General features: G+C 50.6%; 1 protein-coding gene across 1 annotated transcript; it reads left to right on the forward strand.

Annotated features, from left to right (window-relative positions):
* On the forward strand, positions 1–27,810 carry Cdca7l (cell division cycle associated 7 like). Its single transcript, XM_051153600.1, has 10 exons — positions 1–95; positions 15,135–15,269; positions 20,267–20,404; positions 22,066–22,410; positions 23,686–23,760; positions 23,868–24,038; positions 24,686–24,811; positions 25,495–25,644; positions 26,987–27,123; positions 27,792–27,810. Exons 1-10 carry the CDS (start codon positions 72–74, stop codon positions 27,808–27,810), a joined length of 1,320 nt encoding a protein of 439 aa, XP_051009557.1. The 5' UTR covers positions 1–71.
* The last annotated feature ends 24 nt before the right edge of the window (positions 27,811–27,834 follow it).

A 27,834-nucleotide genomic window follows, 5' to 3' on the forward strand; every position in this document is an offset into this window, starting at 1 on the left:
GCGCTGCGTGCTCGGGGCCGCGCCAGCCCGGGTGGCCGCGTGCAGGGCGCAGGCTGAGCCCTGCCGGGAAGATGGAGCTGGCCACGCGCCCCCAGGTGAGGGTTTCCCCTCTCCCCCGCCCCCCGGGCTCCCCACGCCGTCCCTCGGCTGCTTTCTGCACGCCAGCCCTGCCCTGCGCGGCTCCTGGCGCGGGACTGTCTGTCCATGCGGAAGGCTCCGGTGCTGAGAACTTATGTCCTGCAGGTGTGCGCGTGGCTCCCCGCCGTACTACCCCGGTTCTGGAGTCTGCCCTATGCAGCCCGGAACCCAGGAAGGGATGCCAGTTTTGGAGCTGCGGGCGGGCGTGGGTGGGTGGGGGTGGGTGGATTGGGGTGTCTCGGCGCACATTGCTCAGAGACTTGGGGGGAGGGGCGCGCGGGATGGCAGCTAGCAATCCCTCCACCTTTCTCACCGGAACTGGCCTGTGGAGATCAGGAAGATTAAGAAAAATAGTTAAAAAAAAAAAAAAAAAAAAAAAAGACGAGAGTCACACTATCCCAATCTTGGTAATAGGAGTTTAAAAGAGTTGCTGTGGTGTTCGTTCTAGAACTTTCATAGATTGTTTTCAAGGAATTTACCACTTGGGGCAATTGGTAACGTCTTTAGGCCAAGTTAACAACTTCGAGATTGCAAGTCTTAACGCAAAGCTCAAACTAGATTTTGAAACTTTACTAACACTTGAGATTAAGCCTTCCAAAGGGGTCATTAAGCGGTGGGGTTGTGATTTCTGTTAGTTTACAGTTTCCGGGTTTTTCTCTACCTTAAAATAGCTCCCTATAAAAAGCGATAACCACCACAAGACACCTAAGTGGACACACACCTTTTTATATAGTGGCAAACAAAGCAGTTTTTAAAATGAACAAAGAGTGCGGCATGTCTTACATGAGAGCTGCCTTTCTTGATCCACTTCTGACCACACCTCCAACTGGGGTTCACCCCTGTTGTCTGCCTGGGCTCTGAGCCTTGGAGGAGCAGACTTTGCCAGACCTGGCCTGCCGTAGCTGTGTGCTGGCCAATTAAAGAGCTAGCCAGCTGGCTAGCTACCTGCGGCCGCTTTGTCCAGTTAGTAGTGACCGCAGAATGTCTTTTCTGAAAGTGGACGTTTGTGAGAAAGTGTTTTAAAAGGTTTCTCCAGTGAAGAGAGATAATAACAGAAAAACTACCGAGCCAAACTCAGGCTTAGGAGTTCCTTTTGTTTTTGTACATGGCCTTTGAACATATTGGTCGCCTGTGATTCTCCAGGGCATAACAAAATGTCTTTGGAAAGAGTTACTTTGTTTTTCAAGACTTCTCCTTCATCCCAGAGTGATCTCCCAACTGCTACGGAGCAGGTTACCTTGTTCCCGCCTCCGCTTCCGGAGTGCTAGGATTCTTGAGGTTCCTGGACTGGTTTATGATGTGCTGGGAACAGAACTCTGGGCCTCCTGCGTTCTGAAGGCGGAGTGTGCAAGCTGACCACAGCTCCAGCCAGCCCGGTGGAAAGAGAGATGAGCTTGGGAATTTCCTCGGAAAATGTAACATATTTCTAAAACCTGTCATTTTACTGGAGAGTTCTTTGCAACTTTGGTTGTTGTATTCAGGATCTTTGAAAACTCAGGATGTCCCAAAGGGTATATAGGTGGAAGTGGACATTTTTTATTCTTAAAAATGAGGCTGATTTTTGGTAGTTCTGAAATAGTAAACTGTTTACTGTGTGTGGGGGTGGGGTGGGGTGGGGGGGGTGTTCCTACCCATTATACACCAGTTAGGGCAAATGGCTGTATGTAAGATGACTGCTTGCTTCCTCCTCCGTCTCTCTCCCCCCAAGCCCCCTTTTAGTAAGGACTTCCTAATTGGTAGCACAAATTAAGGTAATGTTTTTTTCTTCTGGAAGTGTTCCTGCTCATCATAATGTAAAAGTGAGTAGCTTACAGTTGGCTTCACCGAAGTGGGCTGAGTTCTGTGGGCTGGGCAGTGCAGGTGGGATCGCTTCCTGACCATTCCTGGCACAGGCTTTCCATCCTCAGCCGGATCGTGACTACACACCCACAAGGGTGTGTGCAGGCAGCAGCTCTAATCTCACACATGCCCTAAACATAACTCCCACCCTTGGGAAAGCACAGCACTCCCAAGACGCTCACAGAAAAGCAGCACGGGGTTCTGAGCAGTGCCTGAGCCAGAGAGACACCCGAGTGCATCCCAGGTCACTTTAAAGTCACTGCTTTTGTGCCACCGTGGGCTGAACTCAATGCCCCAACAGTGACTTGCATCCCTCCCCCGAGGAGAGTCTACTTAATAGTCCTGTTTTGTTTTGTTTTACTCTTACAGTTTTTTGAGGCAGGGTCTCTCGGTACCCTGACTGTCCTGGAATGTTCCTGTATTTACAAGGCCAGCTGCTCGGTGTTTTGCAGAAGCCTGACCCATGCACCGAGGGGCTGAATTCTCAGAAGTCACAGGGGTTTTGCAGAAGCCTGACCCATGCACCGAGGGGCTGAATTCTCAGAAGTCACAGGGGTTTGATTTGGTGATGGCAGAGAAAACCAGGAGACAATTCCAGTTAAAGTCAGTTCATCTATGTCATAGTGCATTACTGAGAAGTGCTGCACAGTGGTTTGAGCTGAGCAATCCCCACGTGCTACAGTGCGGGAGGTAGAGCTTCGGAGCTAGTCTTCACTCCCCAGCATCTGGGGGTTTGTTTCCAATGTCTAGATTTTAGCTTTTATTGGGGGACTGATAAGAATTAATAGGATTTTTAAAAATTTCCTGTTCTTTATATTAAAAAAAGTAGTGGCTAGGAATGCTTAAAGCTGGATGGAGGAGAGCCATACTTAGTCAACAGCTTCGGTTAGTGCTCAGGAAAGATCCTACATGGTAGTAAATGCTAACACCACACATGCAAGCCGTGCCGCTCGCTGTGAAGACTTGGCGTTGTGGCTGGAATACATAGTTTGTTCTTCCCCGCCTGTCTTCATAGTTGCCAGGCCACTTGTCATGTTTATATTGTCCTGTTTTCCCCACCTTCTGCACCACAGAGTCCTGTGGGCCACTTCCTGAGGTCACCGCAGTTCAGGGGGGCCACCTCATTCTCCCCCTCAGGGCATGGACACTGTCACTTTCTTCTCTGAGCCGTACTGTGCTAGGTCCCCGAAGTTTGGAGATTAATTCTCCCTGTGGTTCTGTGTAGTGGATTGTGTTATCTCGTAATAAAGATAAGATTGAATCCGCTGCTTTGCCCAAGGCCACTGGCTGGGCATGTGTCTGCAGAACCGCCATCACCGTCTGGCCGTTGCTGCCGGAGTCGGCGTGAGTGTACACTGACGGGAGGCCAGGCATCTTTGCTTATCCCTGGTCAAGGATGGCAAACGGAACACTACAACATGGGCTGAGGACACAGGGGTGCTCCAACAACATGTACGTGGCTACTAGGGGCTGCCACGGTTCTGTCACTCCTCAACCAGACCAGCTTGGTTTTGTTAGGGACCTGGCATGAGTGAGCTCTGACGGGGTGAGCGCCTCTCTGTTGTTTTTTGTTGGCGGGGGGGGGGGGGGGGGGGGGTGTGGCACAGGGGATTGGGGAGGTCTCACCAGATTATATTTTATAAAAGTCAATTTTGGAAATATAAGATCCACACAGCTTTTGCATGGGGACAATGGTGTAGGTAACATAGTAACAGCAGAGAACATGACGACAGTGTCTGTGCCGCCCTCCTCTCTGGGCCTCATGTTCTGGAGTTCCCTACTGTGCTGTTCCCTTCAGGACAAGCCTTGCTGGGCTGGTTGCTCTTAACCATGCTTTCTTCAGTCCTGTGTTTTTTGAGGAGCCCCAAGGGCTTTTGGTTTCATGCTGGATGTCCGTATGTTCCGTGAATTACATGTGTATTTTACATATTTTCCGCTGACAAAAATATTTGTTAAAGAAACTTTGCGATTCATGTTTCAGAATAGGCACAGTGTGTGCCTTGAGGCTTGTGCTGGGGTCTTATTTAATACTGTGCTAAAAGCATTGACTACCTCAGGGGGATGTGCCTGATTCACAGTCTGTGGGAACCTTTGGCACCTGGCTTTTCTGGTGCAGGCGTACCTGGTTGTCCTGTTTGCTGAGGGAAAGCAGTTCTTGTTGAACATAGCTCTAGGGCTCACGAAATCTGTGTTATTGTGGTGACTCATGCTATCCGGAATTTAAGTAACATGTGGAATCTGGGGGAAAGTGGTTGGTTGTTTTAGAGAGTTCATCTTTTTTACCGTCTGGTCTACCCTGAAGACCATCTCCCCAGTGTGTGTGTGTGCACACACACAGGCAAACGCACACACAGAGGCAAACAAATGTGCACACACAGAGGCAAACACATACATACACATGCAAACACACACACAAACACATGCACACACACACAAACACATGCACACACACAGGCGCGCACACACACACAGGCAAACACACGTGTACACACAGAGGCAAACACATACACACATATACACACGGGCAGGTAGACCACAGTGCTGCGAGAGGAAGTCTGTGCTGGGTGATCCAGATGTTGCTCCTTTCAGGAACAGTCTTCCTTAACAGCTTTCCTAAAGATGTATTTTCACTGAAGTTGGACATCTGAATGACAAACGTAAAAGCTTGCTTGTCATAAAGAGGTTTCTAAGAGATTGAGAATCAGATGGTCCTGTGTTGCCTGAAGCGAGTGGGCGTGGCCTGTAAAGCGTCACCAAGATGAGGAGATAACCGTATCCAGTTTTGGTTTGTTAGTTGTTTCATATCAATAGCCATAGACTCCCTGAGGCCTGCCGTTGGGCCCGCTGGGGCTTCCTGGTGTGGGGGTGCAGTTCCTGGAGCTGTGGGCCCTGCCAGTTTTATCAGTTCACCCCAGGAATGATTTCCTCAGGCCATCCTAAGAGGCAGCTCAGTCCTCAGTCAGCTTGTCCTACCTGCAGCTGGGTGTAGCAGAGCCTGGAGAGCACCTTGCATGGCGGGTTTCTTGGCCGAAATCTTGAAGCAGTTTCAGCCCCTGCAGGAGACCCCTTGGCCACTGTTGTGAGGGCCCCAAAGTTATCTCCAGGGCAGTGCCTGGCGACCCCACAGCCCCTGTCATGTGGCCAGTGAAATGTTGGTTATTAAGCTGGTGGTGGAGGAGCTGGCACAAAACAGGTGTTGAATGTTTGTCAAATTGAAATGGAAAAGGTGGCCGAGGGCTAAGTAGAGTGAACGGCTGTGTGCGTATTCCTAACAATTTGAGGTTTCTCTGTTGAACTCATGTGGGGGCCAGGTCATGCCGCCCTCATGGTGGAGCTGTCTCATAATCCTCCGGGTTTAGCTTTCAAACCTTTGTGTATTTTGTAGTTTATTCCAGTGTGTGTGTGTTTTAATTCTAAATGAGATTATGGAATTACCAAGTGTAAAGTTCTGATGTTGTTTGCAATCACCCTGGACTAGGAAGGTTATCTCAGCTGGGACACGGCACTGTGGACTGCCTGTCATCCTAGACGCGGAGAAACTGGGCCAGGAGGGCCCCTAATGCTTCTCTAAAACACCCCACTTCTGAGGAAAAGGAAAGGACAGGAAAGGTAGCTCTAATCCATCCCCTTTTCTCACACTTAGCTTTTACTGGAAACTTCTCAACCCAAAGGACATGAATCAGAGAGGAGACCAGACTTTTCCTGATACTGAAATCCCTAAGAATTTCTAATGCAAGATGTCTAGTGTTCTTATTTTAGTTTAAAAGGGAGAGCTAAGAAATAATGTGTGTTTAACAATATTGTTTGTTTGTTTGTTTGTTTGAAACAGGTTTTCTCTGTGTAGTTTTGGCAGTCTTAGACTTGCTTTGTAGACCAGGCTGACCTAGAACTCCTCTGCCTCCCAAGTGCTGGGATTAAAGGCGTGTGCCACCATGTCCTACTTAATAATATTGTTTATTCTCTTTTTCACCCCTAGCAACTGATGGTGGCGGTGGTGTTTTAAAGCAAGGTGGTTAGAAGCCCTGGGGCCCCATCCAGCATTGGCTGAGCTTGCACAAGACCCACTCCCTGCAGGCAGAACGCTTCATCTGACTCTGGACTGGCTCCCTACACTACCTGCTGCAGGCACTTAGCAAGCGCAGCCTCTGTCCTAGTGACTGTTCCCTGAACTAAGGGGTTGCTGTTAGCGTTTTTTTAAGGGGGTGAACCATTCATTTGGGCACAATGACAAGAGCCTAGTGGAGTCAGCTGCCTGCGTGGGTACTCTGGAGATGACAGAGGCTCATTTCGTTTAGTGGCGTTGGTCTTTGGAGGGCACGAGTGCGCCGTGGGCACCCTGTGGAATAGCTTTCTGTGCCCGGCGGTTTGAAGAGCTGGCCCGTGTTTCTCCCTGCCCGGCTCACTGTGACTCCTTCATAGACCGTCTGCATCTGGCAAGTGTGTAGACAGCAGTGGGTTTGGGGCCTGATCCCAGACACAGGATGGCACCTCCCTCTGGGACTTCTAGAATTAATCTCCATGTATGGACCACATCAACACCGTGTGAAGATGGTCCCTCACGCTGACACATACGACCTTGTTTACTGCTTTAGTTGGCCTCACACAGTAGCCAGCTTTAGCCGGAGCATCGGACGGTTTATGCTCGGAGAGTTAGGAGGAATCCCACGAGTAAGGTGTTCAGTCATGAGCACCGCCCCCCCCAACCATGCTTTCCCATAGAGCGTGTTGTCAAGAACTGAGACCGTGGACTCTTGTTTTCTTGGAGTTCTCATGTGAGCCCTCAGGATTCTCATGCGGCCCCCCTGGACTGTTCCCTTCTCAGCACAGCTTGGTAAAGAGGTGCTGGCTGCAGGCAGGACAGGTCATGCCGGGACTGCTAACACTCGAGTAGCTTACTGGGTGTGTAGTGCCTTCTGTCCCCAGCATGCCCGCCGTCCACTTCCGGGCACCAGGCCTCGACTCCACTACCTTCAGGGTGGATGGGACTTTGCTTCGCTGGCTCCTTGAAGCAGGCAAACGGCGCGAACTGTGAGACGAAGCATTGTGTGCCCCTCAAGTGGGAGTCTTTAAACGCCATCCCATGATCATGGAGCCTCGCCCCTCTGCCCTGGCACCCGCCAGCATTGCACAGTGCAGTCAGGTGTGAGAGGGGGCCTGGGACAGAGCTCTGGCTGGCTGACGGTAGTGCGGACCGTGAATGAGAAAGCATTTTCATTGTAAGCTTCTGTGAGGTGTTTGACGGTCTCACAGTTCCCTCTGTGGCTGGCATTTGAGTGACCGAGGGTCAGCACGGCCTGGGAGAGCAGCACGTGCACGCCTTTCCTTTTTGGTGGGTATGTTGGTAGCAGGGGTGCGACTGCTCCGTTACTGAGTGGAGTTCAGGCTAAGTCTGCTAACCTGCTGGAGTGCTTCCCAGAGACTGGTCATTTTCTCTGTTCAGATATCACTAGCAGCTTAGTGAAGCCACAGAAAACAGCCTGCCGGGGGCGGTAATCCGCCTCCTACAGTCTACTGATAGGCTTCCTGTTGCCTGTCTGCTGGTGTCCCTGGCAGAGGAAGTGAACTTGAGTCCTAGGTTATCTGCCAAAATTCCAGCTCACTGGCTTCAGGTTGCTGTTAAATAGGTCTTCAGAGCCTGTACAGACACCTGTGTGAACTGTCCCCTGACATGCCTTCCCCTAAAAAAAAAAACAAAAACAAACAAAAAATCTTATTAAAGTGGTAAAGTATACAGAGCTATATAATAAGCTCTTTCTTCACCCTGTTCTTTCTTTCTTTTGTTTTTCCTTGTTTGTTTGTTTGTTTGTTTTTCGAGACAAGGTTTCCCTGTATAGCTTTGAATGTCCTGGAACATACTCTGTAGACCAGGCTGGCCTCAAACTCACGGATCCGCCTGCCTCTGCCTCCCAAGTGCTGGGATTACAGGCGGGAGCCACCACCTCCTGGCCAGCCTGTTTTTTTCAAGACAGGCTCTTGCTGTGTAGCTCATGCTGGCCTGGAACTCACCGTAGCCCAGGCTGGCTTTGAACACTCAACACTCGAAGTGCTGGAGCTTACAGGTGTGCACCAGGGGCGCATGCGTGCGTGCGTGTATGGATGTTCATGTCTGTGTGCTTGAGTGTAGAGGCTAAAAGTTAAAATCAGGTGTGCTCAGTCATTCTCTACCCTAGTTTTTGAGACAGTCTCTCACCAAGGTCACTAGGTGGGTTGCCCAGGAAGCCCTGAGCATCCTCCTGCCTCTGCCTCCCCAACACCTAGCTTTTTGTCCGGGACGCTGAGCATCTGGACTCAGGTCCTCACCATCATGGCCGGTGTTCCACTGACCGAGCCATCTCCCCAGCCCACATTTAACCATTTTAAGCACATAGTTAAGAACATTCATACTGTTTTAAACTGTCAGCTCTCACCTGAACTTCCTGGTGTTCTACACTCAAGCTTTGTAGCCCCACTGCCTTTCTCCCGGCACCTTGCTTCTGTCCTCTCTGATACTTGACTGTTGTAGGTGCAGAGGGCACTAGGACCATTCAGTATTTTCCTGTTGTGACTGCACTGTTTCACTTGGTGCAGCGATGTTTAATATGTTCATGCACGTGGAAGCGCGCATGTCAGAATTTCATTCCTTTTTTGAGGCAGGCTCTCCCTATATAGCACTGGCCTGAAACTCACACAGACCAGACCGGCCTCAAGCCCAGACTGCCTGCCCCTGCCTCCTGAGTGCTGGGGTTAGAGGCTCCGGTCCTTGGCCATCTCTGTGCGTCTCTGTAGGAGTGCCTCTCTAAGTCCTTTGCCCGTTTCTTGGTTGACGTTTCTGTAGTCACTGAGTTCTCCTTGGTGTTACGTGCTCTGTGGTGTTACATGTTCCGTAGGCTGCCTTTAGACTGTTTCGGCAGGGTCCTTCATAAAAAGAAAAAGTTACTTGTTTTTAGTATTTATGCTGCCAAAGCGAGCACAGACATTTTCATACAGGTCAGCTGTAGAGTTTCAGCCATGGTGCAGGCCATGGGTTCAGTCCTCAGCACCAAACAACAGATAAGAACCTTTCATTTTGGTGAAGTCTAGTGCACTGCATCGTGTCCCCCTGCTTTCTTCTAAGAGCCTCGCAGACAGAGGTAGCTCTCACATTTAAATCTATGTTGAATTACCTTTTGTAGGTGGTTGCATTCTGTCTTGTGTAGGGGCGCCATAGGGAGATGTCCTTTCTGGTAGTGTCCTGTGCCTTTGAGTGGCAGATGGTCTAAATTTCCCACTCGTTGGTGGCAGCCCATGCCAGTGCCATCTGCTGGGTTCCTGGAACGTGGCAGGGTGGGCTGATGTCAGGAAGCGGGGGGGGGGGGTGGGGGGGGTGTGAGTTCTTCCAAGTCTAAGCCTTGCTGACAGTTAAAGTCCCCCCAGATTCCACAATGACCTCGTAAATGGAGCTTTTCTGTTTTTGCCAGAAATTTTGCCGAGACTTTGACAGCACGTGTATGAACCCTATAGGCAGCTTTGACCAGTACAGGCATCTGAGGGGGATGTGATTTCCTGCGCCTCCCTAAGTCTTCAAATACGCTTTGTAGTTGGGGTGTACATAAAGACTTCTGCCTCGTTGCTTAAGTCTGTTTTCATGTCCTGTACATGGGATTGTTGGGCGATTTCCTTGTCAGCCGCAGAAGTGCCGCGGTGTTAATCACTCTTTGACTTTATGTCCTGGAACGGTACTGAGTGCACCGACTGGTGCTGCCTGCTCTTCTGTGGAGCGCCCCGCCGGGACCCTCCACACCACAGGCGCGTTATGTCCTAACAGATGTGTCTTACTTCTTCCCCTCCAGCCCAGAGGCCCTTTACTCATCCTTTTTCCTTGCCCGATTGCTCATTAATTTTCAGGACGGTGCTGAAGAGGTGAAAAGGAGACGTGCCTAGGTCATTCCCGATTGGGAGGAATGCCACTGTGGGTTGTAACGTGTGGGCGCAGCTCCCCTCTGTTGTTGGTGACTTTGTTTTTCTCCCTAATGAGGCTTTTTGCATTAGCTGTGTAATGGCCTCTTCCCACTTGACTTCAGTATGGTGCATTTGAACATCAGGTGTTACGTCATTTCCGGTTGTGGCTTGCTCACGTGTGCATCGTTTTGCTGTGCTGCCGATTCAGCCGGCGTGCTGGCGTTTGCCCCATGAGGGTACTGCTTTGGAGCAGCCTGTCCGCCTTTGGTATCAGGTAGCGGCCTCCTGGGAGTTAGGGGTGCCCTTTTCTCCTCGGTTTCCCTGGGAGAGTTTGCAGGCCGGTGTTGGTTATGACGTGTTTTGCAGAATTCACTGCTGAAATGTCAATTCCTGACGTTACTCCTGGGGAAAGTCTTGGTCACCGGTTGAGGTCCCTCCTCCCTTGGGTCTGTTCAGATCTTCTCTTCAGAACTCAGTCCTGGTAGGCCATACAGAAAGGTATTCGTTTGATCTCTGTGAGCCCAGGGTTTGGTGTGTAATCACCTGTGGGTCTTCTAAATCCTTTGTTTTTAAAGCCTCCGTAAACGTAATGATAATATCCTTACTTTTCTTTTCTGGTTTTAGTGCTTGGAGAGTTCCCTGTCTTCAGTGCACCAGAAGGCTCGCTGGTTTTGTTAGTATTTTGAAAAGCCAACTTTGTTTTGTCACTTATTCTCTGTTGTGATTTTTATCGTCACGGCTGTAACCTTTAGTAGTTCCTTCTGTTGGCCTTTTCTGGTTCCTTAATGTATGAAGTTAATGGTCTTCCTATTAACCGGTGCATTTACAGCTGCGCCTGTCCTGACAGCACAGCATTAGCTATACTGCACAGATTGGGTGTGTTTGTTTCAAGGCCCAGGTTGAGTATTGCTTATCCACACTGCTGGGGGCCAGAAGCAATTATTTCATGAGTGTTTATTTGCTCATACACAATAAGATATTTTGGCCTGAAAGTGGAGTCAGACAGAATACAAACTAAAGTGTTTTGTGTGTGCCTTCTACATACAGGCTAAATGTAATTTTCTACAAAGTTTTAAATAATTTTGTTTGTTCATGAAACTGTTCTGTAATTTTTCATTTGTGGCACCATGGGGCACTCAACAAAGGTCATATTTTGAAACATTTCAAGTTTCGGATTTTGAGATTGGGATATTGAGCTTGGTTTTTGTTTTGTTTTGTTTGTTTTTCATTTCTCCTGTGATTTCTTCTCTGCCTCATTAGCTGCTTGGGAGAATGCTTGACTTCTGTATACCTGGGAACTTGCCCACTTTCCTGTGGCTTCTGAGTCCCACTTGACCTCTACCGATCAGAAAAGACAGTTTGTATGGTGTTAGTATTTAAAATGTGTCACATTTACTGTATAGTCTAGCATGTGGTCTGGCCTGGATGCTGCGTGATTTTATGTGTACCCTTGAGAAAAGCACTTACTCTGTTGAGTTGAGTGTCTCTGTGTCTTTTGGTTTATTGTTGTCAGGCCTCTTATTTCTGGGCTCCTCGCTGCTCCGTCCTTGCTGAAAGTGAGGTGTTGATGTCGACATCTGGGTCTGTTACTAGGGAGCCTTTCTTTCCTCTCTTTAGCGTCAGAGTTTGTGTCCTGTCTTGGGAGCGTATATTGAAAATTGTTCACGTTGTCTGGGTGAGCTGAGTGTCTTGCTCACACTGTCTCAGCTTTGTGTATTATCTGTGTTGTCTGATTGTATCTACCCCCCCTCCTTTGCACTTAATAACCTTTTCTGTCTTTCACTTTCAACATGCTTGCATCTTTAGATCTGATGCGCTGTCTCTTCTAATTAGCATCTAGTTGTATTATTGCTCTAAAAGAAACCCAAACAAAACAATGGGCGTGTTGCAGACAGAGCTGGCGCTCAAACTCAGGCCCAGGGCATACGGGCGGCGCAGGGCTCTGCTGTTCATCACCACCACCTTTTGTTGTTGTTGTTGCTGTTGTTGTTGAGAAAGGGCCTTGTTAAGTAGCCCAGGCTGGCCACAAACTTACTGGCGAGTGAGGCAGTGCTTGGACTTGAGGTCTTCCTGCCTTAGCTGAGATTGTAGACATGCTGTCAGGCCCCGCGTGTCTTTCATTTGTGCTTTCTGTGTGTCTTACAGCGCTCTCCTCCTTGCGATGGTAGGTCTCACGATGTAGCCCAGGCTGACCCTGCACAGCCTCGAGCGTGCTGGGTTGTAGGTGTGCATCAGCGTTCTTGGCTCCCTACAGCCTTTGCGTGTCTCCTTCCTTACGGCCTCTGTGTGTGTTGATTTCTCTGTGGTACCCATTTTACTCTAGCTGCACATTGCCGGTGCTTTCTGCCGGTGCTTTCTGTGGTCCTGGCCACTGTAGATAACATCCTATATTGTAATCATTCAATAATAACTTGACATCATTCATAAAAACTGCCCAGTGAATTTTCATCCTCCGGCTTTATGTTATTGATGTTATAAATGGCATCTTTACTGTAGACTAGCAAGTTTCCTAATTCTACAGTTAGTACGCTAGAGTTAGAAGCAGGTCACAGTGATGCATAATGATAATATACATATGTTTTGCTCTTCCCTTGAGCGCTGTGTGGTTTTGCATGACTCTGAGTCACTCTCACTTTCACTTCAGGCTGGAAGATTTGCTCTTTAGTGAGTTCTGGTCGCTACCACTAGAGACAACAAGCGAATTCGAATTTGTTATCTGAAAATATATCTTAATTTCCTTTCATTTTTGAGGGACAGTTTCCCCCAGACACAGCATTTTTGTTCGGACAGGGTTTTGCCTGCAGCGTGTTGTACACAAAGCATTGTGCTGCCTTCCTGTCACAAGGCTTCCGATGTCTGAATGCACCGTGTGTGTGACAAGTCACTATTCTAGTTAAGTTTCTTCGTCGTGAGCTTTCAGCACTGTGCCGCGTCTCTGCTTGTGTTTCTCCGTTCGCCCTTGTTGAGGCTGGGTGTGTAGCTCAGTGGTGGAGCATAAACCTGTCAGGTGAAGGTCCTGGGGTCAGCCCCTCACCCTACAAGGAAACAGTGAGAACGGATGAATTCTGTGTGGAGTTCATTGTGCTGCTTGCGTTTGTATATTCATGCCTTTCATTAACCTAGATTTTTGGATTGTTTTGTCAGACAGAGATGTGAGCAAACTTCTACTTACCCCGGACAGGGAATCATGAAGTTCAATTAGTGAACCAACGAGTTTGGTTGGGTTAACTTACCAAAATGTGGGCGAGGGGTAACTTACAGAACCAAAAGGAAAAAAAAAAAATTACCAGACAGCTGCATTGGCAGAACCTCACAGCAGCACATGAAAGCTGGAGCGTGCTGCGTAGCCTGAGGGCTGCTCCTCGGCTTGGAGAGGGTCCTTTCCAAGTGCCTCAGTCTCCACCTCTTGTGGGCATCATGCCAGGTCTGAACCTTTCCAGGTGGAGCTGGCCTTAGGGTATCTCTTCCCAGTCTGTTCAGCTAATGTGAGATTGTTAGCAGCTGGGCCTAGTGTAGTCTGTCAGTTTCAGGAACTTCCTGAAGCCGTTGGGGGTGGAGCACTTTGCCTGGGGTAAATTGCCCTGCGAACACACCGCATGAACACGTAACAACTTTATTGCGCTTTTGATTCCATCTTAATAATTTCACCCAGCCAGAAGTTTTAGAAATTTAGGGAGCTTCTCTTTCTCCCCCTTGCTGCGTCTGCGTTGGGTTTATCCCGGCACTCCGGGCAGAGGCGGGTGGATCTCTGTGAGGTTGTGTGTGGAGCTGAGGTCAGGCCTGTGCTGCAGTGTGTGGAGCTGAGGTCAGGCCCTGTGCTGCTGCAGTATGTGAAGCTGAGGTCAGGCCTGTGCTGCAGTGTGTGTGGAGCTAAGGTCAGGCCCTGTGCTGCTGCAGTGTGTGGAGCTGAGGTCAGGCCTGTGCTGCAGTGTGTGGAGCTGAGGTCAGGCCCTGTGCTGCAGTGTGTGGAGCTGAGGTCAGGCCTGTGCTGCAGTGTGTGAAGCTGAGGTCAGGCCCTGTGCTGCAGTGTGTGAAGCTGAGGTCAGGCCTGTGCTGCAGTGTGTGAAGCTGAGGTCAGGCCCTGTGCTGCAGTGTGTGGAGCTGAGGTCAGGCCCTGTGCTGCAGTGTGTGAAGCTGAGGTCAGGCCTGTGCTGCTGCAGTGTGTGAAGCTGAGGTCAGGCCTGTGCTGCTGCAGTGTGTGTGGAGCTGAGGTCAGGCCCTGTGCTGCTGCAGTGTGTGTGGAGCTGAGGTCAGGCCTGTGCTGCAGTGGTGTTCTGTGGACTTCGGCTTGTGCGTGCTCCGGTGCCTGAGGCACAGAAGGTGTCTAGAGAGACAAGGGTGGTAAATACTGATTAATGAGCTGTGTTATGAGGAACGTGAGGTCTCCCTCCTTTGCCCAGATAACTTGTGTTTGACGTTTTGACTTCTCTTTTCGTGCCGTGGGTACGTATATGGCTTTAATTTATAAAGCATCTGGGGAGCACAAATGAACAAAAATAAGACGCTTGTCTTTCTGACCCTGGTCCTGTCCTTAAGCACTGTGGGTGCACACAGATTAGGTTAGGACTCCTTTCTGAGGAGAGACAGTCAAAGGGCAGCAAAATTTAACCCGATTTTTCTTGAGAAACAGAAAGAGTAAATGTGCAGGCAGTGATTTCAGACAAGGCCGTGGGTGCTGGTTTTGTTTTGTTGGTCTTTAATAAACCTGTGGGAGAAAACAGGTCACGAGGAAGCGTATATCCCAGCAGATGTGCATTTCTTAGCCTGAACAGACGTGGTCTCTTGGGTGACTGTCTCTAATAGCATATAAGTTCTCTGGGAGTTAATTCCACAGCTGCTTTAACTGACCTCAAGTATAGGAAAAGGAAAGCCACTTGTTTGGGCGTGTAAACACTCATCTCTGACTCACATAGGATAACCAAAAATAAAGAACAGTAGGTGATAATTGAGCCGAGAGCTTACTGACTAGAACCTTACATGGTGACTTGCCACCAGGAGAAAGGTGCTTCTTAGACACTAAAGCCTTTTGGTCAAGAGCCCAAAAGGAGCCTGGAAGGAACAGTACATATCATACACCTAGAACTGGAATAAATGTGGTATCTCTGCCCTTTTTCCACCATGGGGTGTCAGCTGAAACATGTTGCTCGGGGTTCTGGGGTCTTGAGGGAAGCCGTGATAAGGAAGGAAAGTGCTACTACCCAGCAGCCTCAGTTTATTCTTCTCTTCTGAATTCAAAACAGATCCCCAAAGAAGTAGCTGACATCTTTAATGCTCCCAGTGACGATGAAGAGTTTGTGGGTTTCCAGGAAGATGTTCCCATGGAAAACCTATCCGAGAGCTGTGGTAGTCTGGACTCGCTGGAGTTGGAGAAACAGGTATGAGTCTTTCTTTCCAAGGCAGGTGTGGCCCTCTGGAATCCTACAACAGGATTCAGGGGCCCATAAAGTTGGTCATGCGCGGTGAGTTGTTGGCTACCGTGTTTCACAATTTTACCGTCACTTTTCCAGAAATAGGTGGGAGGCCTCTGTGCGTGCTTGTCCTGGGCATGGGCAGTTTGTAAGCGAAGGGACTTCAAATGAATAGATCCACTCTCCTCCCTGCACTCCTCCTTCCCCTAGCCTGTGACGAGGCTGTACTCAGTCCCCTCACACAGCTGGCAGGGGGAGGCCCCCACACAGCTCAGGGCACTGTGTGACTGTGTGAGACCCGTACCATGCGGTGGCCTGCACAAGGCTGTCACCCACTTTTTCAGAGCCCGGGGAGAGAATTATTTACTTAACTTTGCATGAAACAGCAGCATAAGTTACGCAGATTCCCGGAGCTTTATGTTGTACCTGGCACTGCAGCGTCCAGTCAGATTACTAACCTCCATAACGTCTCCTTCCAAGTTCATTGGACACGCAAGGATCTTCTTGTCCCTCCAGGGACAGGCTGTAAATTAAACGCACCTTGCTTCCAGTAGGCCAGTCCAGGGGCAGAGTCAGGCAGTGCCGCCTGTGAGGAGTCCTGCCCTGTTACTCGGGAGCGGGACCTGTGCTTCCAGGGCTTCTCCAGGCCTTTCTCAACTCTTCTCTTGGCATTTGACCCTCTCGCCACCCTATTCCACCCCTCACCTCTTCTGTTATATCTTTTTCTTCTCTTCTTTTTTTTTTTTCTTTAACGTCCCTAAATGAAGAAATTCGATGTTTGTCCCCAGAGCTTTGTTTCCTTTGTGATCTCATCAAGTTAAATCAATTGCAACTGGTACCGTTTTTTAAAAATTATTTTTACATTTATTAATCCTCTGAAGAGATTTACATCAGCATAGCAGATTGAGTCCCTGCAGAACCTTTTTCTTTCTCTTTTCTTTTCTTTGTTTTTCCTTTCATGACAGGGTTTCTCTGTAGCCCTGGCTGTCCTGGAACTCTTTGTAGACCAGGGTGGATGGTCTTGAACACACAGCGATTCGCCTGCCTCTGCCTTCCAAGTGCTGGGATTTAAGGCACGCGCCACCACCACCGCCTGCCAGAACACTTATTCTTACGCATTTTTGTTAATACCGATGCTGCCCTTTGCAGTCCTGTGGGCCCCACCCACCCCGCCCCTATTTTGAGCCAGAGTCTTACTATGTAGCCCTGGCTGGCTGGGAGCTCTAAGTAGCCCAGGCTGGCCTTGACCTCAGAGATCCTGCCTGCTCCTGCCTCCTGAGCACTGGGATCAAGGGCATGTGCCACTGCCTCCGCAACTTTATCTTCCGTTGGTGTCCCTGTTTCGCAGGCCAGGCCTTACAGTTCTGTTTGTGTCTTGCCACCAATGAACTAGGTTCCGGATACAAGCACAAAGATTGCGTTTGTCTAGCACGGTCCTGAGCTTTCTGGCTAGTTTCTGTTGGATTTTCTGTCTTAGGTGCTGTTGCTTTGTCCAGGTGAAGGACGCCAGTGACCATTGCTTTCTCTGAATTACTTGGGTGATCTTGATGTGCAGCCTGTAGTCTCCCCTCCTGTCTCAGAGGAAGCTGAAAACCCGGCGCAGTGTCCCTGTCCTGCTGCTAGGGTCCCCGTTTCCCCAGCTGTTGTGTTGCTCGCTTCTCCTTTCCTGTCTCCGTGACTAGTGAGCTGGACCTCACACGCCTCCCTTCCCTTCTGCCTTGTGAAGCTGCCCTAGCACTTGGCCCTTACTTTAAAGTCTCTTCTCTTCTAGTTGGGGCCAATAGAAGGGCTGAGATTGGGTTACAGCTGTGCTGTTACTCAGACACCTCCGTCCCGCTGTGTGTGGGGAGGGAGGGAGAGTAGAGCCTGTGCCGTTGTCTCACCGACGGACAACGAGATGAGACAGCTGATGGTTTTGCTGCTGTGACAACTACTTCCTCAGCCCAGCCTTGCCAGGCGCCAGGGCTGACTCACCCCCAGCAGACCTTGGTTGGCCGCGGAAGTATGTCGCTTGCGTTTCATGCAGATACAGAATTTACTCGGCCGACTCGGGCTAGTGGATTACAAACTGAAGCTCGGGAGGTGCAAAAGCTGAGTGAGGTTGGCTGTTCCAAGTCCAGGCCACCATTTTCCGGTCTCTTCCTCCCTTGGCACTGTCTTTACCTGCTGTGCACAGCACAGATGCTGGCTGACCCCCTCAGCACAGCTGCTCCCCGCTTCGTCAGCTGGCCCTTCTGCCTCGATGGGTTCTCTTCTGCTCTATGTGATGGAATAATATGTCTGCCTTGATGCAGAGACACTTGTGGGCCTTAGATTGCAACCCTTTGAGAGGAGGAGATCATATTGCAGGGTGCTCTCCAGCTTCCGTGGCCCTGACCTTTGACCTTGATTTAAGTATGCAGCACCTTGCACAGTAGTAGGCACACACAGATGTTCAGCGGGTACCGTTGGAGTATGCCCATTTCACTGATAACACAGGCCGAGGCGCCGCCCCCCACCCAGGCCTTCCTCATGTCACAGAGTGAAACTGTTCAGAGTAAAACAGTTGCTTCTGATATTTCTTTTTGCTTACAGTGTTAATCAGAGTAGACACCGGTTCCTTGGTATTGCCTTGGCAGCATTCTGAGAGCCAAGAGCTGTGTGAACCAGCATGCAGAGAGGCCGTGCAGTGGATACTGGCTTTATACACCCGAGCAAAGAACCCGTTCTTAAGCCCTTGGGAATCAGTTCTTAGCAGAGTTGTTTTAATTGCGTCAGTACTGATCACCCTTTCCTAGGATAGAAATTTCCAGGAAGAGTGGGAGTTTGGAACTTGGTGCTTTAAGGCATGACTCATTCTCTTTCAGGCTCTGTACAGAATTTTTGGACATTCATTGAATTTATGCACAGAGGCTGTTGCCCCAGAAAATCTGCAGGGGCTGGCCAGATGTTTCCTGTACGCGGGTGCTTGGTGGGTTCCCTTAGCAGGCAACTGTGCCAACCTGGTTTTCTTTCTTTAGATGTAGGTTTTTGGGTTGTTTTTGGTTGTGTGTGTGTGTGTTTTGAGACAGAGTTTCTCTGTGTAGCCTTGGCTGTCCAGGACTCGCATTGTAGACCAGGCTGGCCTTGAACTCACAGCGATCCGCCTGCCTCTGCCTCCCGAGTGCTGGGATTAAAGGCGGGCGCCACCACTGCTGGGCTTAGATGTGGTTTTAATTCATGGGTTTGAGTGTTTGCCTGCCCTGTGCATGTGCACCTTTTGCGTGAGGTGACTGAGAGGTGGCTCCAGGCTGCCGTGTGGGTGCTGGGAACTGGACCTCTACCCTCTGCAAACCCAGCAGGTGCTCTGAAGCACTGAGCCTTCTCTCCAGGCCTAGTTTTATTCATTTAAACCCTGACCCCCGCCCCCGCCACACACACTTGGGATCCACTGTTTGCTCGCTGACTCTGGGCCCCTCCCCTTCAACAGAACTTGAGTTTCTCTTTAAATAAACTTCCCCTTTGTCTCTTTCTTTCTTTTTCTTTCTTTCTTTCTTTCTTTCTTTCTTTCTTTCTTTCTTTCTTTGCAGCTGTACCACAGCTAACAACAAAGGAAGGAAGTAATTTAGCTCTGAGCAAACTCATTCCAATTAGCCATAATAATTCATAGGAGACTTTCTTAAGCTTAGAGTGCTAGCTGTAGGCATTGCCTTCTCCACTGCCCTGTAAGGTTCCCACTATTATATATTTCTATTATAATTGTTTTTCCCAAACATATCTGAGTCTGAAGAAGCATATGAAGAAAGCCAGAAAGAGTCAGTAATGAAATAGTGTTAGCCAGATGTGGTGTTATGAGGGGTCACTGCCTTAGGAGTCTGGGGACAGGAGCTGGAGTCCTGGTGCAGTGTTTTCAGCCACGCAGGAAGCTGTGTGAGGTCTCCTGTGAGTCTCCACTCTTTCTCGCTCCTGTTCTGCCAGACACTGGCTTCCTTCTTTCTTTGTAGTATTTCCAAAGAAAATAAAAGTCATTGGAACTTGTTTCTGCTCACCCCTCAGTCTTGCCAGAGGGGAGCCCCAGGGTGAGGAGGGCACAGAGTCCATCAGTTCCCCAAGCTTGTGTCATTGGAAGTGGAGCAAGTCTGGTCTCTAGCAAGTGAGTGAGGATGACAGGGCCTCGGCACTTCCTATAGAGAAACCTGCTGTGTTTGAAAGGGCTATGGCTCCCCCACAGGCGAGCTTCAGAGGGCTGTAGGGAGTAAAGGCAGTAAGCAGGTGTCCACTTTCTACAAGTCTGCAGTTCCCTGTGAAAAGCCAGCAGCAGCCTGGTTCTTGCTGGCTGGGGCAGGAGACTCTGAATGCCATCAACAAACACACACACACACACACACACACACACACACAGTCACAACAGAAGTGATTGAGACACAGTACTGATAGAAATTTCCTTGTTTGTAGGGCTTCATTTCCGTAAGGTTTAGAAAGTGTGGTGCTGTGTGTGTGGTTGTGGTTAAGACACATAGTAGAAAGCATTACCGGTGTAAGTGGCACTGCCTGTGTTATTACGTGTGTTGTACGTCATTGAGCGTCTGTCCTCACTGCCTGTCAGCATTCCCACTCCGTAGGAAGTCCTCCCATTGGGCGTGCATCACCTCTCCCCTCGCCTCCCCATAGCCGCTGTTCTTCTCCTGAATATTGCCTGTGGTAGTGCGAATTGAGTGCCGCCCCCCCCCCCCCCAGCCTCCACGTGGTTTCTCTGTGTAGCTGTGGTTGTCCTAGAAGTAGTTCTGTAGACCAAGCTGGCCTCGAACGCGTGGAGATCCACCAGTCTCTCCCCTCCCCCCCCCCCGAGTGCTGGGGTTCAGGGCACGTGCCCCACCACACCCTGCTGAGGTAGTTGACTTCTGACACAAGGGTGGGAATCCTGCCCTCACAGCCTTTACCCTCCTTCCGCCCAGCTTCTATGTCTGCTCCACCGTGTCTTGCTTCGGTGTGTGTTTTCAATTTAGCAGAACATGCGTTTTCGTTCCGAGTACTTCACGGAAGAGCTAAGAAGGATTTTCGTAGAGGATACGGATTCAGAGACGGAAGATTTTGAAGGCTTTGCTGAGAGTGAGCTGAACGCGCGCAGTAGCCCCAAGGTAACAGCAGCAGCGGTGTGAGCAGTGATGCTCTTGGTCCTGAGTGTGAACTGCACTCTCACCCCTGAGGTGTTGCTTTGCATGTGGAAAGATGGTTTGTTTTCTTGTTGCTGTTTGTCTCTTTAGTTAGTAGAAGCCAAGTAATACGAAGTCGCCTCCCTAGAGTTGGTCCTGACTGGTGCCCTGGTTCACAGTCCTAGAGAAACCATCACTCTGCCCCTGTGGGTCAGGGCATGCCTCACGCGGCCTCCGTAGTCTTGCCCAGTTCACTTCAGCTGCCCTTTGTGTGGTCAGTCTGTCTCAGGGTACCACCTTCCTTCAAGCTATGTCTTGTTGGGTCTGAAGTTATAGTCTTAGGCTAGAGGCTAATTTTGCAAAAACAAACAAACAAACAAACAAACAAAAAACCAACCAAACAAACAACCAAAAAAAACCCAAAAACAAAAAACCAGGGTGATGGAGCAAACTGGCAGAGGCCCGCCGTGCCTCCTGGTCGAATTTTGCTAACACTAACGATGACTCAGGCCCAGCAGAGTGGTGGGGAATCGCCCTTCGGTCCTGCACTGTGAAAAGGCTTCCTCAAGGAGCACTTTCATTCCATTTTCACACTCTAGCGTTCCAGTCTCCACTACCGTGATTGTTCTGGGACAAGATTTCACACCATAGCCCAGGCTGGCCCTGTCTGTATACTTTGACCTTGCTTTCCTTTACATGACTCTGATGTGTTTGTGGAACCAAGAACTAATGTCAGGTATAGTCGCCACTACATTTATACTTTTAAGAGTGTTTTCACTAATGTGCCTTTTCTACACTAAGTTCCAGTCCCAGGAATCGCATGGCACTATGTCTTTCTTTATAATTTTTTTAATTTATGTTTTTAACTTATTTATGGAAATATGATGAGGCAGGTGTTTTTAAAAGCACATGTGTTTAGTGCTAACTGAAAGTAGAATATTTATCTGAAAATAAATACACTGCTCCTTTGCTGGTAAGGTGAGGTTAGTTTATGCTTGTTGCTTGTCATCAGCTCCTATATGACCTTAGACACAGAACCCGGAGAAGGGCGTTCCGTGGCAGTGGTGGCTCCCCCCGCCCACTCCCCCCCCTTTCCCCAGGCAGCACTTAGGGCATGTCCGTCCTGTAGTTGGCTGGCTTGCTGAATGATGACTGCACCAGCTCAGACACCTGCTCTGCCCCGCCACCCCCCAGAGGGGTGCACCAGCTCAGACACCCACTCTGACCCCCCTCTGGTGGGTGCACCAGCTCAGATACCCACTCTGCTTCCCCCTTCCCTGCCCCCCCCCGTGGGTGTACCCCCTTAAGATACCTGCTTTTTCCCCCCCAGATGCTTTAGATTTTTACCTGCAAGACACTCGGATCTTCCAGACTTGACGGGTTTTGCCTCTAAGTGACTTGTTTAACTGTTGTCCTGTAGCCCCGTGGTCCCTAGTTAAGGAGCATCTGTTCCTAGTAATGGAAAGTGTCCTGTTCCCAAAGCCCCCCCTCCTTAGGACCTACAGGCTGTGATAGGCCTCAGTGTAGGCTCCCTCCCACACTTGATTCTGTCTGACCTGTATTCTCACCTGGGATAGTTTTTAAACACAGGTGTTTGGTTTAGGCTTGGTACGTGTTACAGACTGTGTGTGTTTTCTCTCTCTGTCCCTTAGCTGGTGGAGTCAGAACCGAGTGACAGTGACCAAGCATGTCCTGTGGTGAGTGACGAGGAGGAAGAGGAGGCTGTACCTGAGAGAGGCAGGTCCACAAGAAGTAGTTTTGGTCTTCGAGTCGCCTTCCAGTTCCCCACCAAGAAACTGGCAAAGACACCAGATAAGAAGAGCTCACGCATGTCGGACAGTAAGGCTGATCCTGGAAGAGAGAGAAGCTGCAGATGGGCCAAGGAACAGGAAGACTCTCCCTCTGAGTCTGAGGACGACTCCAAGGCCGGGCACCTTGGAGAGAACTCAGATGCTCTCCTGAAAAGGGCCATGAACATCAAAGAGAACAAGGCCATGGTAAGCTCCTGCAGGGGCTGGGGCCGCTGCCAGCTGCTCCCGACAGCTACAGCTGCTCCCGACAGCTACAGCTGCTCCAGTTCTGCTCTCTGGAGGGCAAGTGTACTGTGGAGCACAGCTATCACGTGATTAACTCTAGTTTGGGCAGGCTGCTGCTACTCACGGGTTGCAGAGGCGCTGGCGAGGAGAGCAGCTGGCGGCTGGCCATACTGTCCTCAGCAGAAAGACGCAAAGAGGAGATGGGCTATACTGAGCCCAGGGAGAGTTGCAGAGGCCTGCAGGCAGGCAGCTCTTGTCTGTTAACCGCTCCTTCAGAGACATCATCTGAAGGAATGAGAAAAGCCTGCAGTTACAGCTGCCCTGCAGTGTTCTAACTCAGCTATGCCTTGGTTTCTGTATTGGCCAGTAACTCACCCTAATCATTGAAAGTCAGTCTTTTCTTTCTAGTTTTACACTGGTAGAACTAAAAGAAATTCTGCCAGTTGTAATCGCTTTATTCTCCTCTTTGACGGCTTTTTGAATGCTATCTTTTAAAAAGCACGGTGTAGTGATGTACTGTACACCCAGGCCTGTGCCTGTTAAGAGGGTACAGTCCACTGTGGGTGAATTCCTTTTAAGATGGGTGAGCTTGGCTGGAGGAAATCTCAGCCTCTCTCCACTGTGTCTGTGTTACACTCGGTCATTCCTAGTGGTGTTTACACGAATCTGAAACTGGAAATGCTGCTCGAAGCACCTGCTTGGCACGTTGGTGTCTGTTGCTTGGCACTTGGCCTCTGTTTGGGGATGCTAACAGATTTATATATGGAGGTAGCAACTCTTGAGAATAGGTAGAGGGAGCCTAGACTGGTCACCGACTCCCCATCCTCTGCGTCCTGGCGCTGGGGTCAGGTGCGTGCTCAAGGCCCAGCACGGGGTTGGGTTGACTTGGAAGTTCCAAGAGCCATCTAGCGGAACTGCTCTGTGGACATGCTGACATGTGAGTTTCAGATTTGTAACAGGTGCTCCAGGTTATACCGTGAGGTTAGTGGTAGACTCGGGATCCAAACGTGCCAAGACAAGCGTGTCTTCGCTGTGTTGTTCTGTTGTCGCTATATGTAAGGAAGGGCATGACGGTGACCGATATGAACAGCAGTGTTGGCCTCTTCCTTGGGGCTGTTAGAGGCTCCTGAGATTGGTGGAAGCCATAGTAGGTAGCTGGGAGCCATGTGAGAGGGTGAGAGGTGTTGGTCTCAGACCTGCCTCCTTGACTGACATCCCCTTCTTTCTGAACCTTAGCTCGCACAGCTGTTGGCGGAACTGAACTCGGTGCCGGATCTCTTCCCGGTGCAGACCCCGTCCTCAGCGTCTTCTGTAAGTGGAACTCCCCATTCCTCAGACTGGTCCCGCTCCTTAGGCACGCTGGGCGCCTTCTGTTTGAGGGGGGACCCAGGTGCATCTGTCTGTGCCCTTGGTTTCAGAAGAGGAGAGCAGCACGAAGGGCCTTCTCAGCCGGGCAGATCACACGGCGCACGAACCCAACCCGCAGCGCACGGCCCCCCGAGAAGTTTGCTCTGGAAAACTTCGCCTTCTCAGCCACCAAGCTCACCGAACAGCTTGGCAGCTTCCGACGGAGGAAGACGGTTAGCGGGGTAAATCATCGCCTAGTATTGCAGGTGGCCTCCAAATGCGAGCATTTCACTACGCCTGGGCTGGCTGTGGTGCGGTCTTGAGTCAGCAGACCTCAGCACTTGAGAACTTGAGCTCCCACTGCGTCCCTGGGAAAGCGAGTGTTGAAAAGACCCCTGGGCTAAGCTGCACATTGCATTAGCGTCCCTTGTCTAAGATGGGCTGAGGACTGGGGCGGCTCCTGGATGGAACCCTAGCCTGGCATGTGATGGAACCCTAACCCGGCATGTGGGAGGGCCTGGCTTTGATCTATTGCGTTACCAACCACAGCCACGCCAGCTTAGTGGCTGTGCGCTACGGAAGACATAAGAGTTCTTCCTTGGCTCCTTCAGGAGTGCCTGTTGGAAGAGGGAGAAGACTTGGGAGCTGCCCCACATGTGGGCTTGGCTGTTTTCTTCCTTGTCACCCCGAAAGTTTATAGCCCCCACCCCCCAGTTAGTGCTGAATTGCCCTCCCGAGGGAGCTTGGGTTGGGGCTGGCCCCCAGTCAACAGCCACACAGACAAGTGTTGGTTTTCAACCTCTAAGTGTGTTTGAGATTTTCATCCTAAATTTCAGGGTCTAGATGGTTACACCAGGTTCTCCTGGGGTTTTTTGTTTTATGCCCCCAGGGGAAATGCCAGAGGTACAGACGACGTCACCGAGTGTCTTCTCTCCGCTCACTGAAAAACGTCACCGAAGAAGACTTGGATAACGTTGCTGTAACTGTGCGTGATAAAGTCTACGATAAAGTGCTGGTGAGCGACAGCTTCAAAAAAGTGTGCGTGACTGGTTTTCACTGGGAGCCCGCCCACGCGGGTGGTGGAAGTCAGACCACCACCTAACAAAGGACCCAGCCTTCTGTCCCTGTGCTGTCTCCCTGGAGGCATGCCCTAAGCTGTGTGGTCAGGGAAGAGGCAGGCCAACCCTAGCATAGAGGTGCTGCTCATGGGAGACAGCTCCCTGGGGCATGTGTCCTGGAAGACAGGTAGGCCCCTGGCTAGGAGAGCATGTCTGGAGTGTTCCTGTGGTTTGTATGAACTGGTCAGGTCTTTTTCTGAGTGATGACCTGCAGAGAGGGCTTGCGGATCCTACACAGCAGTGTATTAGAGCCGGACCCTAGCTGCCTACTGCTTATCACACTTAAGTCACCTGACCCCTCCTATGGGGTCTGCCATCCCTTCCTCAGATTTCTTTTTTTCCCCAGTCTCTCTTCTGTTTGTTGATCCCTCCTGTGTTCCTTGCTCAGCCTCATCTGCCCCAAAGTGCTTCCTTGACCTTAGAATCGAAGTGCTTAAGTGGAGGTCCGTGCACACGTTTTGTCCCTGCGCACAACCCTGCTGGGTGCTGGGCCGGGCTCCTGAACTCTGTAGCGTGTGTACTATCATCTGAAGGAGCGTCACTGTGAGTCCTGCCTCCAACCTCTTTGGCTTCTCCGTAGGGTAACACGTGCCATCAGTGCCGGCAGAAGACCATCGATACCAAGACGGTGTGTCGGAACCAGAGCTGTGGTGGTGTGCGGGGGCAGTTCTGTGGGCCGTGCCTGCGCAACCGCTACGGGGAGGATGTGCGGACGGCACTGCTGGATCCGGTAGGAGCAGTGTGTGCACTTGTGATAAACTGCCGATGAGGGGCTACAAGCCTGGGGCTGCAGTGCCCTTGCCCTAACTCCTACGTCTATCCTGAGACCGGGGGTGGGGGGTGTGGGGGTGTGTGGCAGGGAATGCTTCCTTCTGGACCAAGGACCGGATGACTGACAGGTTGGGTGAAGAGGTCCCCTAGGGGTTTCAAAAGGCCAATGGAGGGTTTCTTTCCATGGGACCACCCTGTTGCTTTCCTTTAGCAGAGCAGTTTCACCTGCCTTGGCCTGTCCAGCGGCTAAGTCACAGTTAAGCGTGTTCTGCTGCCCAGAACCGTGTTGAGTGCCTCTTAACCTGCTAATGTCAAGTGTGTGGCATAGCTGCGTGTGTGTGCACTTGTGTGCAGAGGGCGACCTCAGAGGTTATTATCAAGAGCACCTTCCACAGAGTCTCTCACTGGCTTAGGGTTCAGAAATCAGGCTAGACTTGTCTGGTGAACCCTAAGGATCCTCTCGTCCATCTGCCCAGTGCTCACCATCATACCTGGACACATGCGTGTTCTGGTTAGAGTCAGACCCTCCCTACTGAGCTCTTCTCCCCAGCATCACTTGACCTTGTGAATTGTGTGCGTGTGACCTCGAGCCAGAGCACTGCCACTGTGGGGTCACTGCATGACCTCTTCTGCAGGAGTTGTGGGTGTGTATACACTTACACGCTGTCCCCAGAAGTCATGGGTGTATACACACACACTCTGTCCCCAGCAGTCATGGGTGTGTACACACACACACACACACACACACACACACGCTGTCCCCAGCAGTCATGGGTGTATACACACACACACACACACACACACACACACACACACACACACACACACACGCTGTCCCCAGCAGTCCTGGGTACACACATACACACACACACACACACGCTGTCCCCAGCAGTCCTGGGTACACACACACACATGCTGTCCCCAGCAGTCATGGGTGTACACACACACACACTCTGTCCCCAGCAGTCATGGGTGTACACACACACACACACTCTGTCCCCAGTTTATAGACATACAGTTTTGATAAAGTGATTTAACATTAAAGTTACATATCAGAATCATAGCTAGCATACATGTGTGACCTGTGACTCATATCAGGCCCTGAACTTAGAAGCTCTGGCTTCGTGGTATCTGACGGTCATGTCTAGAACAGACGTGTCCTGTTGCTTCACTGACATGGGGTGGTCACTCTTCTGGGTCCCTGTGAAGTTGGCTGGCTGGGCCTTCATACACTCTGACTGAGGGACTCTGGGGCAGTCCGTGGCTGAGGAGAGGCTCGATCCAAGTCTCCTGTGTCCTAGGATTGGACGTGTCCTCCCTGCCGTGGGATCTGCAATTGCAGTTACTGTCGGAAGCGAGATGGCCGCTGTGCCACTGGGATTCTCATTCATCTGGCCAAGTTTTACGGTTATGATAATGTCAAGGAATACCTGGAGAGGTAAGTCTCCAGCAGGGTGAAAATGTGGGGGACCCTGCACACTGCGACTGAGGATTCCCTGCCCTGCCTCCTGCACCCTTCACCTCCCTGCACCCCGCCCCACCTCCCTGCACCACCACCACCACCACCTGCACCACTACCACCTGTACCCCCATACCCCCGTCCTGCCCCCCACACCCCACCCTGCCCCCCCATACCCCTCAGTCCCCTGTACCACCACCACCACCTATACCCCCACCCCCTTTCCCCTGCACCCCCACACCCTCCCTCACACCCCCTCACATACCCCCTCCCCTCCATAGCTTGTTTCTAAAAACCACCTTTGAGTTCCATCCACTGTCTGCATTGGTACTGGAAAGGCTGGGGCCTAGAGAATTCCTCTCTTTGCTATAGCAAACTCAACTCCACAGTGGCTCAAACCAACATTTACACTTGTGCAAAACAAATGACGTGAGAACTATCTGAAAGAAACCATAAAACAAACCCTGGCCTCCACGGCCTGAACAGCAAACTGTCAGGTTGTATGAGGAAGTGAGCTGAGACACTCAGGGCGTGTGGAGCCACGTCTGAGTGTACGCCCTCGGTGTTCTGGGACCGCCTTAGCCTAGAATGCTGCCTCTTGCTTGCATCTGGTTAGCTACTTACGAACACCTCCCCCTGTCATTCAGCTTACAGAAGCAGCTGTAGACACCGAGAGGAAAAGGATCGCTC

This window comes from Acomys russatus, chromosome 1, assembly GCF_903995435.1.
Source record: "Acomys russatus chromosome 1, mAcoRus1.1, whole genome shotgun sequence".
Lineage (NCBI taxonomy): Eukaryota > Metazoa > Chordata > Mammalia > Rodentia > Muridae > Acomys > Acomys russatus.

Coding starts and splice junctions, on each gene's coding strand:
- Cdca7l (XM_051153600.1), top strand. CDS start 72: ATGGAGCTGGCCACGCGCCCCCAG. Junction 23,761..23,867: donor CCCCGTCCTCAGCGTCTTCT/GTAAGTGGAACT, acceptor CCTTGGTTTCAG/AAGAGGAGAGCAGCACGAAG. Junction 24,039..24,685: donor GGAGGAAGACGGTTAGCGGG/GTAAATCATCGC, acceptor TTATGCCCCCAG/GGGAAATGCCAGAGGTACAG.